The 12,119-nt window shown below is 52.8% G+C and overlaps 1 protein-coding gene across 1 annotated transcript; it reads right to left on the reverse strand.

Annotated features, from left to right (window-relative positions):
* Positions 1–5,630: 5,630 nt before the first annotated feature.
* Positions 5,631–9,211, reverse strand: GTPBP3 (GTP binding protein 3, mitochondrial). Its single transcript, XM_069589096.1, has 9 exons — positions 8,824–9,211; positions 8,265–8,518; positions 8,068–8,154; positions 7,777–7,979; positions 7,537–7,609; positions 7,307–7,450; positions 6,954–7,119; positions 6,450–6,728; positions 5,631–6,273 (listed from the first exon to the last, which is right to left on the reverse strand). Exons 1-9 carry the CDS (start codon positions 9,117–9,119, stop codon positions 6,051–6,053), a joined length of 1,725 nt encoding a protein of 574 aa, XP_069445197.1. The 5' UTR covers positions 9,120–9,211; the 3' UTR covers positions 5,631–6,050.
* Between the last annotated feature and the right edge of the window lie 2,908 nt (positions 9,212–12,119).

Here is a 12,119-nt window from a genome sequence, read left to right on the forward strand (position 1 = left end):
GTCTCCTGAGTCATGATTTCTGCTTTGAAAAGGCACCAACAGGCTCTGAGTGGCCAAAGAACGAGGATTAAGGTGCAAGTCGCAAAACCGCATCCCCAGCATCCCCAGAACAGGAGACCCTTCAACCTGGAACAAACATAGGTGGACACCAGCTTCCCTCAAGACGCAGGCCATCTCCATGCCCATGTGCATGCTAAGTCACTTCAGGCCATCTCCATGCCCATGTGCATGCTAAGTCACTTCAGGCCATCTCCATGCCCATGTGCATGCTAAGTCACTTCGGTGGTGTCCGACTCTAGCCTGCGCCAGGCTCCTCTCTCCTTGGGATTCTCCAGGCAAGAATACTGGAGTGGGTTGCCAGGCCCTCCTCCAGGGGATCTTCCGGACCCAGGGATCAAACCCGCATCTCCTGCGGCTCTTGCGTTGCAGGCAGATTCTTTACCGTTGAGCCAACGGGGAAGCTCGAGGCATCTCTATATGTGAAGAGAAATGGCAAAATCATATAATCAATAAGGGTTATATGAAATGCCTACAGAGCCCCACATTATGACAGCAATAATATGAATTTAGTGCTTCTTTAAAATAGATTAAAAAAATTTTTTTAAGCAGAAATTGAAAAAGCAGCTTCTTTCTTGTTCATTTTTTATTGTAGTGGAGTTGACTGGGGCTTCTCCTGGTGGCTCAGCAGTAAAGAATCGCCTGCAATGCAGAAGACGAGGATTCGATCCCTGGGTAGGGAAGATTCTCTGGAGGAGGAAATGGCAGCCCACTCTGGTATTCTTGCCAGCAGAATCCCATGGACAGAGATGCCCTGGCATCCGTGGGGTCGCAAAGAGGCGGACACGATTCAGCCACTGAACGCACAACACACACAGTTGATTTATAATGCTGTGAAAGTTTCAGGTGTACAGCACAGTGATCTCAGCTATACATATACATACCTATATTTAAAAAGCAGTTTCTTGGACTTCTTTGGTGGCCCAGTGGTTAAGAAGCTGCCTGCCAAGGCAGGGGACACAGGTTCGATCCCTGGTCCGGGAAGATCCCACATGCTGTGGAGCAACTAAGCCTGAGCACCACAGCTACTGAGCCCGAGCACCCTAGACCCATGCTCCCGCACAAGAGGAGCCACCACACACACTGCAAAGACAGGGTGGCCCCCGCTTGCCTAATTCGAGAGAGCCCGTGTGTAGCAACAAAGACCCAGTGCAGTCAGAGTAAATAAATTTTTAAGGCAGTTTCTTCAATAAATACAAATTGGTTTCTGAAAAAGCAGATTGTCTACCTGTAGCTTTTGTTTTTGGTAGGTTTGCAAAGATTTCCCCAGGTACAGATAATTACTGAGGAACTGTAGCCTGTTTTGCAGGAACTCCTTATTCCAGAACAATTTCACAAAAGTCCCAGGCATTTGTTTTTTGGGGGGGATTTTTGGTGGGAAGGTAGATGTTAGAAAGGGCATCAGTGTCCAGTTTGGGAGCACTTCAACTCACTGATCACTAAATAAGTAGGAAGCCAGAGAAATTTTGCACATTAGAGGGACCCAGGGAAATCACATCATACCAATTAGACTGGGGTGGGGGGAAGGAAAAGGATAAAAAGCCATAATCCCTACTGCTTGTGAAGATGTAGAAAAAAGGGCATTTTCCTACAGGACTGGTAGAAATGCCCATCACATACTGGCCCTTTTGGAAATAAGTTTAATGATATTTAATAAAAGTGAAGACAGGGAATTCCCAGGCAGTCCAGTGGTTAGGACTCCTTGGTTTCACTGCCAAGAGTCCAGGTTCAATCCCTAATCGGGGAACTAAGATCCCACAAACTGTGGAGTGACGGTGGGCGGGGTGGGGGATGGAAAGTGAAGACATACAAATCCTTTGATTCTGCAACCCCATTCCTAGCACTTTGTCCCCGAGAAGCAAAAACTCCAGGAAACAAAGCAAATGGTCATCGGTGGGAGAACGGCCTAAAAATTGTCATCTAGAGTCTCAACTTGTCTGTCCCCAATCCTCTGTCCCCCCAGCCCAGCCCATCCCCTGGGACCTTGGACAAGGAGGAGATGAGTCACGAGGAACCAGAGCTGGCAATGCCACGCTTAGGGCAGGCTAGTCAGGAGGGACAAAGGAGCGATACTTCCTGGATACGGAAACCCGAGCGAGAGACAGGCCGCTGCAGGAAACACTCGGCTGGGACCCCGCCAAGCAAGGGCAGGAGGGTCAGCCAGGCCCAGCCGCCCAGACGGGCCAGTCTGGAGGCCCCAAGGAAGCCGGGACGTCCCTGACCCTGAGCCTACTGCCTGAGCAGCCAGGAGTAAGGAGTCCTGGGGAGGACGCTGGCAGCAGCCAGTCCTGAGTTTGGGTTCCAAACCCCGACATAAATAACCGACATTCCTGCATTCAAATTTTGGCTCAGTTGCTCTCAGCCTCCATTTACTCGCCTAGAAATGAGTGTAATAATAATAATACAAGGGAGGGGGATCCAAGAAGGGGGGGGACACATGTATACCTGTGGCTGATTCATGTTGTTGCGTGGCAAAAAACATCCCAATATTGTAAAGTAATTATCCTCCAATTTAAATAAATTAAAGAAAATCATCATCCTAAACGCTCTGGGCCCACGGGTGCAGGTCTTTGACTCTTGGCTGGTCTCTCCCATTCAGAGCATCCTAGGATATCAACCTTCCAACCAGCTCGGTGGGCTATAGTTCACGGGGTCGCAGAGAGTCAGACACGACTGAGGGACTAAGCACAGCGCAGCACAGTCCCAGGTCAGTCCTGCAACACCTGGGCCCCAGCCTCCGCCTCCTTTGTAGCCTCCTTGCTGGTCCAGAGGGACCCATTCATCCCAGGATCTGACCAGGCGTCTCTCCCACTCACACCCTCGCCGGCTCCTTAGTACCCTGGGAATAAGGCCCAACTCCTCAGCTCTCTGTGCCCTGCCTCCCCAGAGCTGGTGCAGCTGATCTACACATACTCTGTGACCGAAGATTTGGTGACTTTTAATCTGTATTGTGCCCTCAGACTAGAGCGCTTTGTTCTCGCCTGCCAATTCCCCAAGGCCCCGCGCTAGAGATCGCTCCCCCTGGCAGCCCCTCTGGATGCCCCAGAGTTCTTGCTCCTTCTGGGTACTTCCCCTGCACCATCCCTCCCTCTTTCCAGCCCTGATCCTGGAGCTCTGACTTCTCCAGGCTGAGGCCCTATGCCAGCCCCGCCCAGCCCTGAGAGCCAGGTGGGGGTTGAGTCCTAGTCAGGGAGCAATTGGCAGACCCCGCTCTCTGGTCCTGTGGTCCAGCCACTGGGTGAGGTTCTGACTCTTTGGGGATTTCCTGTGACCTCTATAAATAACCCCCATGCCTGCTTCCCACAAACCACCTCCCCCTTCTTGGAAAAAAGGGACGGTAGCCAAGGACCTCAGTCCGCGATGTGCCAGGGACAGGGTAGGTGGGCGGGGCCGAGGCATCCTTTCCCAAGAGCATCTTCCTCCCCACCCAGACCCCACTCCTCCCTGCTGGGAGCCCTCCAGACCCTCCCCACGCAAAGGACATCTGGGCACCCACCCTCTCTACACCCACATTGCTGCTTCTTGTCTTTCTGCAAAACAGACCTAACAGTAATATCCACGGACTGAACTGGGGTGACCCTTCCCTTCCAGGAGCCCCCCATTCATGGGGGACCCCAGCTGTCAAACAAGCAAACAAATCAACAGAGTGTGACATATTGCAACGAAGCCATGATGAAATGGAGTCAGAGGGTCCCTATAGTTTCGTGATGGGCCCTGGAAACGTCCCAGCCTCTGCTCCTGTGTCCCTTGAAATTTGAGAGTTTGTATCTTCAACTACTGGAGGTGGAGATTTTTTTCTGATTCTGGAAAAGAGCTTGACCCTATTTGAGACTCCATTTCCACCTCTGGCAAAAGGGGAGTTAACTATTCATATGCCATCAGGTGGGTCGTGGAAGCCTGGATCCCTGGGACCTTAGGGGACGGGAAGGTCACTGGAGTGTCAGGCACTTTTTTTGTTAGGGCAGAGCGCCCTCTGCTGGTTCATCACCTCAACAGCAGATCCCCCGTAAGTGAAAGTCCCTCAGTCGTATCCAACTCTTTGTGACCACAAACCGCCTCGTCCTTGGACTATCGTCCCTCCATGGACTATATAGTCTATGGAATTCTGCAGGCCAGAATACTGGAGTGGGTAGCTGTTCCCTTCTCCAGGGGATCTTCCCAACCCAGGGATTGAACCCGGGTCTCCTGCATTGTAGGTGGATTCTTTATCAACTGATCTATCAGGGAAGCCCAGATCCCCCATTAGTCCCCACAATCAAAGCCTTCACTATCAGGCTCTCCTCTCCTGGATTTCCTCCTCCCTTGTAGCACTCACTCTTTCTACTTCCAGCCTCACTGGCCACCTCGCTGCCCCTCAAACACACCGTGATGTTCCCACCTCAGGGCCTTTGCACATGCTGTGCCCTCTGCTCGGGATGTTCTTGCTGGCCTCTTCTGTCTTCTTCTCACCTTCCAGATGTCAGAGTAATTTCCATATCTACCCTCACATCCGTCCCTGACCAGGTCAGGTCTCCTCATCCTAAGTTTGCCCAGCAGCCTTCAGAACTCAGGTCACCCAGGTGACTCAGTAATAAAGAATCCGCCTGCTGACGCAAGAGTGGGAGACATGGGTTTGATTCCTAAGTTGGGAAGATCCCCTGATGGAGGCAATGGCAACCCACTCCAATATTCTTGCTGGGATAATCTCATGGACAGAGGAGACTGGAGGGCTACGGTCCATTGGTTGCAAAGTGTTGGACACGACTAAGGGACTGAACAAGCAAGCATCCGACCTCACTGAAAGGAGCGGTGTCTCTTCTTTAATAAGGGCAGGAGTGGGGACTTCCCTGGCATTCCAATGGTTAAGAATCCCCCTTCCAATGCAGGGGATGAAGGTTCGATCCCTGGTCTGGGCACTAAGATCCCACATCCCGGGGACAACTAAACCCGCCGACCACAGCTACTGAAGCCAGCACACTCTGGAGCCCATGCTCTGCAACTAGAGAAAGCCCATGCATCGCAGTGAAGGCCCAGCACAACTGAAAATTAAAAACACAGGAGCAGTAATGCCTGCTTACTCCTGTTTCCAGCCCCCTGCCTCAGTCTGTCACCCAGAAGGCCCCCAGCAAACTCAAACTGAAATCTAACTTTATGTTCAAATCCCCTGGGGGCTTCAGCAACTAAATACTTCTCTGAACCTCAGTTCCTCATCTGTAAAACTATGACAGCATAACCACTGCATTGTGCTATTATGAAGATGCAATCAAATGATGGGTGCGATTCTAACACATAGTAGGTACTTGATAAATATTCACTGAGTGACTAATGACTAAGCTTGGAGAGGAAGTAGGGATTTTGCAAGTCACTTTGAGGATAAAAGAAGAAACGTTTCAAGATTAATACCATAAAAGGAATGACAGCTTGGGACTTTCCTGCCAGTCCAGTGGTTAAAGATTCCCAGCTTCCACTGAAGGGGGGCACTGGTTCAATCCCTGGTTGGGGAATTAAGATCCTGCACGCTGTGTGGTGCAGGGTGGTGGTGGCAGTGGGTGTTGGGGAAGGACAGTTTGCAGAACAATAAACACGAATTCATGTACAAAATACAAGACAAAATATATTTTACAGGCACATCCACATGTATGCAAATTTGCACAAAGTTCTGGAAGGATACAACCACCAAGGAGAGGGTGTTCAAATATTTCTGGATCACCCATTTCTTACCTTCCTTTGGTATTTGCAAAATAAATTAAAAGCTATAAAACAAAAAACCTCTGAGACCTTTCAACCTCCGTCTTGATCCTCCACCTCCCCCAGCATCATGTGCCCAAAATGACCTCCCTTCAGCCCCACTCAGGGCCAAACCCCTGAAATCTGGCCGGCTGCCACTCAGTCACTACCAGCAACAGAGGCTTCGTGGTTTGCAGTCAAGTTCCCCGACTTGGCCTAAGCTGTTCCCAGACACCCCAAGGCTTCTGGGTGCTCCTCCAGCCTGGGTCTGAGCTTCAGATGCCCCCTCACTTGCCCACGCAGAAGTCCCGGAAGATGATATCCAGAATTTCCTCGGTGCCCCCTCCACCAGTGAGATGACTCAGATGCCCTCGGGCTACCCGAAGTGCCTCAGCTGCCAGAGCTAAGTCTTTTGCTTGCCTGTACTGACCAAGGGCATCCAGGCAGCCCTGGAGGTGGTGCTGGTGCCTCGATCGTGTCAGAAGTGGGCCTGTGGACGGGTCCCCACACCTGAAAGGGACAAAGGACAAGGTGTCTCTTGGCATTCAAAGTAGGGGGAAGAGGAATGATCATATCCCATTTGTAGATACAGAAACTGAGCTGGCAGGGCCAGCTGTGCCCAAAGCCAGCGGCTTAGCCCCCAAACTTGGACAGAGCAAGGTTGCCCAGTGGGCAAGGGGGCTCACAGTGCAGCCAGCTCCTTCTTCAGTGCTTCTAGGAGGCCGTCCAGCCCCTCACCCGTCAGGCAAGACAGCAACAGGTGGGAGGGGAGGTCAGGATGGGGGTCTGAGCGCCCAGCGGGCAGCAGGTCCGATTTATTCAGCACAAGCAGAAGGCGCTGGTGGCTCCCACTGGGGTTCCCGGCTCCTGCCGGGATGACAACGGTGTCCAGGAAGTTGCAGCTGGCCGGAGAGGCCAGGTCAGAAGCATCCAACACGGCCAGAATGAGGTCAGCCTGCTCCAGCCTGGGAGGCGGGAAAATGGAGCATGGACCCCAGAGCTACGCAATGAAAAGCATTCGGCAGGGATGGGGTAAAGGCCAAACCTAAAAGCTGCCCTCCCCAAAGAACTGAGGCCCCACCTAATGGGGCTTAGTAACCTTTCCTCATTAAGGACTAACGAAAGATAAATGCAACTGGTAGAAACAGCAAAGGGCCCGCGTTCCCCCCTCCCACTTCCCTCCTGCCCACCTTTTTTGGGCGCGCCGCACTCCCTCCTGCTCCACAGGCCCCACGCCTTCCCGCAACCCTGCAGTATCGCTCAGCAGCGCCGGGAACCCGGCCAGGTCCACGGGGGTCTCCAGAACATCTCGGGTGGTCCCCGGCTCCGGGGACACGATGGACACCGGCTTCCGGCCTGGGGATGGGGGTGGGCTCAGAGGAAGTGGGCGGGGTGGAGATGAGAGGGTCCCTCCCTTAGGCTCCATCCCCGGGACGGGACGGACAGTTTTCAACCTCCCAGGCCCCTCGCCTACCCCGGAAAGCTCAGTACCTTAGCTCCCAGCCCTGCCCCCTGCCCTGAGCCCTGCCCCCTGCCCACGCACTGAGCAGGTTCACCAGGCTGCTTTTGCCGGCGTTGGGAGGTCCCGCAACCACTACGTGCGCCCCTGAGCGGAGCCTCTGCCCGCGCCTGGCATCTCGAAGATGTACACCTAGCGCCACCTCCAGCCTCCGCACCTCACTATCAGCTGTGGATGGAGGAAGGAGAGAGAGTGAGAGGGCCTGGGGGGCTGGATGCCAGATGTCTCCACCCCCCACCCCCAGGGGGACCCACCTTGATCCAGGACGCCTTCCTCCAGGTTGTCATCCTCACTAAAATCGATATAGGCCTCTACATGGGCCAGAGCCTGAGGGAGGGAGAGGTGGGTAGTGTGATTATACAGAAACTCACCCCGAGTGGGTGCCCGGGTCCAGCCTGACCTTAAGGGATCAGATTGGAGGCTCATAGACAGGAAACTCTAACAAAGGAAAAGGTTAGGAAGTGTCTCTGCGGCAAGGTATGAGTGGTACTTGCTTTAGTGAGGGTCTCGGCCCAGCCGCGGCAGAGGTCACCCAGCTCCCCATCGAGCTGCCTCAGGGCCTGTCGCCGCTGCGCCTCGGTTTCTGAGTGGATCAGGTCTGCCAGCCCCTCCACCTCCGTCAGGCTCAGCTTCCCGTGGGCGAACGCCCTCCTGGTGAACTCGCCTGCTTCCGCTGGCCTCAGCCCTGGCACACTGCCTGCGGGAAGGTTCAAGATCCTGAGGCCCCTGGCCCCTGCCCAGGTCACCGGCGTAGCAATTCTTCAAACCCAAGGCTGCAGACTTACCCAGGGCCTGCAGGACACCACTCACCACGGCCGGCCCTCCATGTACGTGGAACTCCGCGCAATCCTCACCGGTAAAACTTTGGGGACCTAGTATGTTGAACAGATGGGTGTCAGCAGGATACGGCCTGGCCGACCGCCTGGAAAGAGGAAGTTGGGTCACAGGAGTTATTTGAGGTTCCGGATCTGAAGTCCCGTACCTGGAAACCAAAGCACCAGCGCGCGGTCCAAAGGCTCCCCAGAGCGGGGGTCGCTGAGCAGGCGCAGGCAGGCTTTGCGAGCCGGGGGTAAGTCCCGCGGCGCCGTGAGGCTCCGGAGGGCGTGGCCGCTGGCAGGGCCGCTGGTTCGGATCACCGCGATGCCGCAGCGGCCTTGGCCAGAGCTCAGAGCGAAGATAGTGGCTCCGGAACCGGGGGCCGGGTAACCACTGGCCTGGCGCGTGCACAGTCTGGGACTGGAGAGGAGGAGGGTCAGCGCACCTGAGAAGCTCTGACGCCAGAGAGGCATGGCAGGTGGATAGATGGCTCGATGGTCGCGTGAGCCCCCAAGTGGAAGTTTTGTGGCTAGGGGAGGGACTGATCGGAAGTTCTGAGGCCAGAAGAAGACTGGACTGCGGTGGGCTCTGCGGCAGGGGGTGGGGCTTGGATGGAGAAGGAAAGTGCTCCTGCCGCAGGGAACCGGGCCACCAGATCCCAGGGAGAGGGTTTGGGGCCCGAGCAACGCCCTACGCTGTCACAGCCCTTCCCCAGCTCACCCCACCTGTGAGGCCCACGTGCAGCCCGGGATACCAGGGTCCACAGCCCCTGCCACATGGGTTCACAATCAGCTATCCGCCTGCCCACCCTGCCGCGGGGGTCTGCAAGTCCTTGCAGGAGGTCCCGCCCACTCCGCGGCGTGACTGGTAAAGTGCTCAACAATTCTCGATTATCATTGGGCCCCTTAGAAGACGTACTGCCCATCCACTGAAGATCTTCGCTTCTACTGGCTAATGACAGGGAAAGAAGCCGAGGGCTCGCACGCTTCGGTGCAGTGAAATAGTGTTCCTCCAGCAACATTAGACAGAATTTTTAGGATCCTAGAGGGGCCAGGTTCCTAGACACCGGAAATGAGTAGCACAGGGCAATGGAAATTAAAGGAAGGCGAGGGTTTGAGTCGAAGCAAGAGCATCTCGGGGGCTTCCCTGATAGCTCAGACAGTAAAGAATCTACCTGAAATGCAGGAGGCCCAGGTTCGATCCCTGGGTCGGGAAGATCCCCTGGAGAAGGAAGTGGCAATCCACTCCTGTATTCTTGCCTGGAGAATCCCAAGGACAGAGGAGCCTGGTGGGCTGCAGTTCACGGGGTCGCAAAGAGTCGGACACGACTGCCTTTCACTTTCAAGAGCATCTCGGTGGCCGGGAGGGATGAGTTCCGGGGAACCAACGCCCTGGCCCTGGGGAAATCTATTCCAAATTTCTGGGAAGACTTCTTTTCTCGGAAGTCTCCAGTTTCTCGCCGCTCCCCAGCTTTCTCTCCCGCCGTCCCTCTGCCTCAGATACCCTTGCCTTGACAAAGAGCCTCAGTGCTCCAAGGTCCCCTCCTCTATGAAGCCTCCCTAGGATCCCCAACACAGTCCTCTCTCCTCTCTGGGCTACTCTGGCCCCGGTCTCCTCGTGCAGAGTTGTGTGTCCCGTCTGTCTCTGACTCCCCGAAAGCCAGAAAGGGGAGATTATTTTCAGGTTAACCCGGGACAGCACCGGCCGGCGAAATAAAGCGCTGATGGTGGAATTCCAGGCACTGGATAGGCGGGGTCTCCGGGGGTACTGCCACTCGGCGAATTCTCTGGTTCTTGGACAGAGCGGGCGGGTGGCGCGACTATACTTAAGGGAAGACTGGAACAGGATACAGTTCTAATGATTAGCTCCACGCCTCGCTCTGTTCAGTTTTTTCATTTGCCAGTTAGGGAGTTCGGGATGGACATGTTCTCATTTCTGTATTTAATATGGATAACCACCTAGGACTTACTCTATAGTACATGGAACTCTGTTTAATGTTGTGTGGCACCCTGGATGGGAGGGGAGTTTGGGGGAGAAAGGATACATGTATATGTTTGGCTGAGTCCCTTGGCTGTTCACCTGAAACTGTCACAACATTGTTAACTGATTATTGCCCCATTACAAAATAAAAAGTAAAAAAAAACAAAACCCTTTTTTTCATTGTAGAAGAGGAGTGAATGATGACGTTCGCTGTCTCCAAGTTGTTCCATCTGTCAAAAGTATACATCAAATGCCTACGGTATAACCACGAAGAATCAGTCTGGGCCCCTGCCCTCACTGGTCTATCAGTCTAATGGAAGAAGCTACAGAGGATGGTCAGGGGGTCGGACAACAGAGAAAATACAGGGCCCCCAGTTAAATGTAAATTTCAGATGAACAAGGATTATCCTGTCAGTATAATTAGGACCGATGCAACATTTGTATGTGTGTGTATGTGTGTTTGCCGCTCAGTCATGTCCGACTCTTTGCAACTCCATGAACTGTAGCCCTCCAGACTCCTCTGTCCACGGGGATTCTCCAGGCAAGAATACTGGAGTGCGTCGCCAAGCCCTTCTCCAGGAGATCTTCAAGACGCAGGGATTGAACCTGGGTCTCCTGCACTGCAGGCAGAGTCTTTACTGACTGAGCGACCAGGGAAGCATGGAATATTTGGGATGTACTAAAAATTTATTCATTTATCTGAAATTCACATTTAACTAGGAGAACTGTATTTTTATTTGCTAAATTTGGAAAAGGCAGAGGAACAAGAGATCAAATTGCCAACATCCACTGGATCATTGAAAAAGCAAGAGAGTTCCAGAAAAACATCTATATCTGCTTCATTGACTATGCCAAAGCCTTTGACTGTGTGGATCACAATACACTGTGGAAAATTCTGAAAGAGATGGGAATACCAGACCACCTGACCTGCCTCTTGAGAAACCTGTATGCAGGTCAGGAAGCAACAGTTAGAACTGGACATGGAACAACAGACTGGTTCCAAATAGGAAAAGGAGTACATCAAAGGCTGTATATTGTCACCCTGCTTATTTAGCTTATATGCAAAGTACATCATGAGAAACGCTGGGCTGGAAGAAGCACAAGCTGGAATCAAGATTGCCGGGAGAAATATCAATAACCCCAGATATGCAAATGACACCACCCTTATGGCAGAAAGCGACGAGGAACTAAAAAGCCTCTTGATAAAGTGAAAGAGGAGAGTGAAAAAGTTGGCTTAAAGCTCAACATTCAGAAAACTAAGATCATGGCATCCAGTCCCATCAATTCATGGCAAATAGATGGAGAAACAGTGGAAACAGTGTCAGACTTTATTTTGGGGGGCTCCAAAATCACTGCAGATGGTAACTGCAGCCATGAAATTAAAAGACGCTTACTCCTTGGAAAGAAAGTTATGACCTACCTGGACAGCATAGTAAAAAGCAGAGATCCTACTTTGCCAACAAAGGTCCATCTAGTCAAGGCTATGGTTTTTCCAGTAGTCATGTATGGATGTGAGAGTTGGACTATAAAGAAAGGTGAGCGGCAAAGAATTGATGCTTCTGAACTGTGGTGTTGGAGGAGACTCTTGAGAGTCCCTTGGACTGCAAGGAGATCCAACCAGTCAGTCCATCCTAAAGGAAATCAGTCCTGAATATTCGTTGAAGCTGAAACTCCGATACTTTGGCCACCTGATTCGAAGAGCTGACACACTGGAAAAGATACTGATGCTGGGAAAGATTGAAGGTGGGAGGAGAAGGGGGTAACAGAGGATGAGATGGTTGGATGGCATCACCGACTCAATGGATACGAGTTTGAGTAAACTCTGGGAGTTGGTGATGGACAGAGAGGCCAGGCGTGCTGCAGTCCGTGGGGTCGCAGAGTCGGCACGACTGAGAGATTGAACTGAACTGAACCGAAATTTGGTAACTCTAACGGGTCCTCTCTGAGGACATTACATCCTGAAGGGTGCAGCAGTTCACTGGACAAAGGGCTTGAAGAGTGTCCTAGGTAACAAGGATGGCGTTACACATCCAGCCTGTAC

The sequence above is a fragment of the Ovis canadensis genome, chromosome 5, assembly GCF_042477335.2.
Source record: "Ovis canadensis isolate MfBH-ARS-UI-01 breed Bighorn chromosome 5, ARS-UI_OviCan_v2, whole genome shotgun sequence".
Classification (NCBI taxonomy): Eukaryota; Metazoa; Chordata; class Mammalia; order Artiodactyla; family Bovidae; genus Ovis; species Ovis canadensis.

Coding starts and splice junctions, on each gene's coding strand:
- GTPBP3 (XM_069589096.1), bottom strand. CDS start 9,119: ATGTTGCTGGAGGAACACTATTTCACTGCACCGAAGCGTGCGAGCCCT. Junction 8,155..8,264: donor GCTGGTGCTTTGGTTTCCAG/GTACGGGACTTC, acceptor TCAACATACTAG/GTCCCCAAAGTTTTACCGGT. Junction 7,980..8,067: donor TGGTGTCCTGCAGGCCCTGG/GTAAGTCTGCAG, acceptor ACCTTCCCGCAG/GCAGTGTGCCAGGGCTGAGG.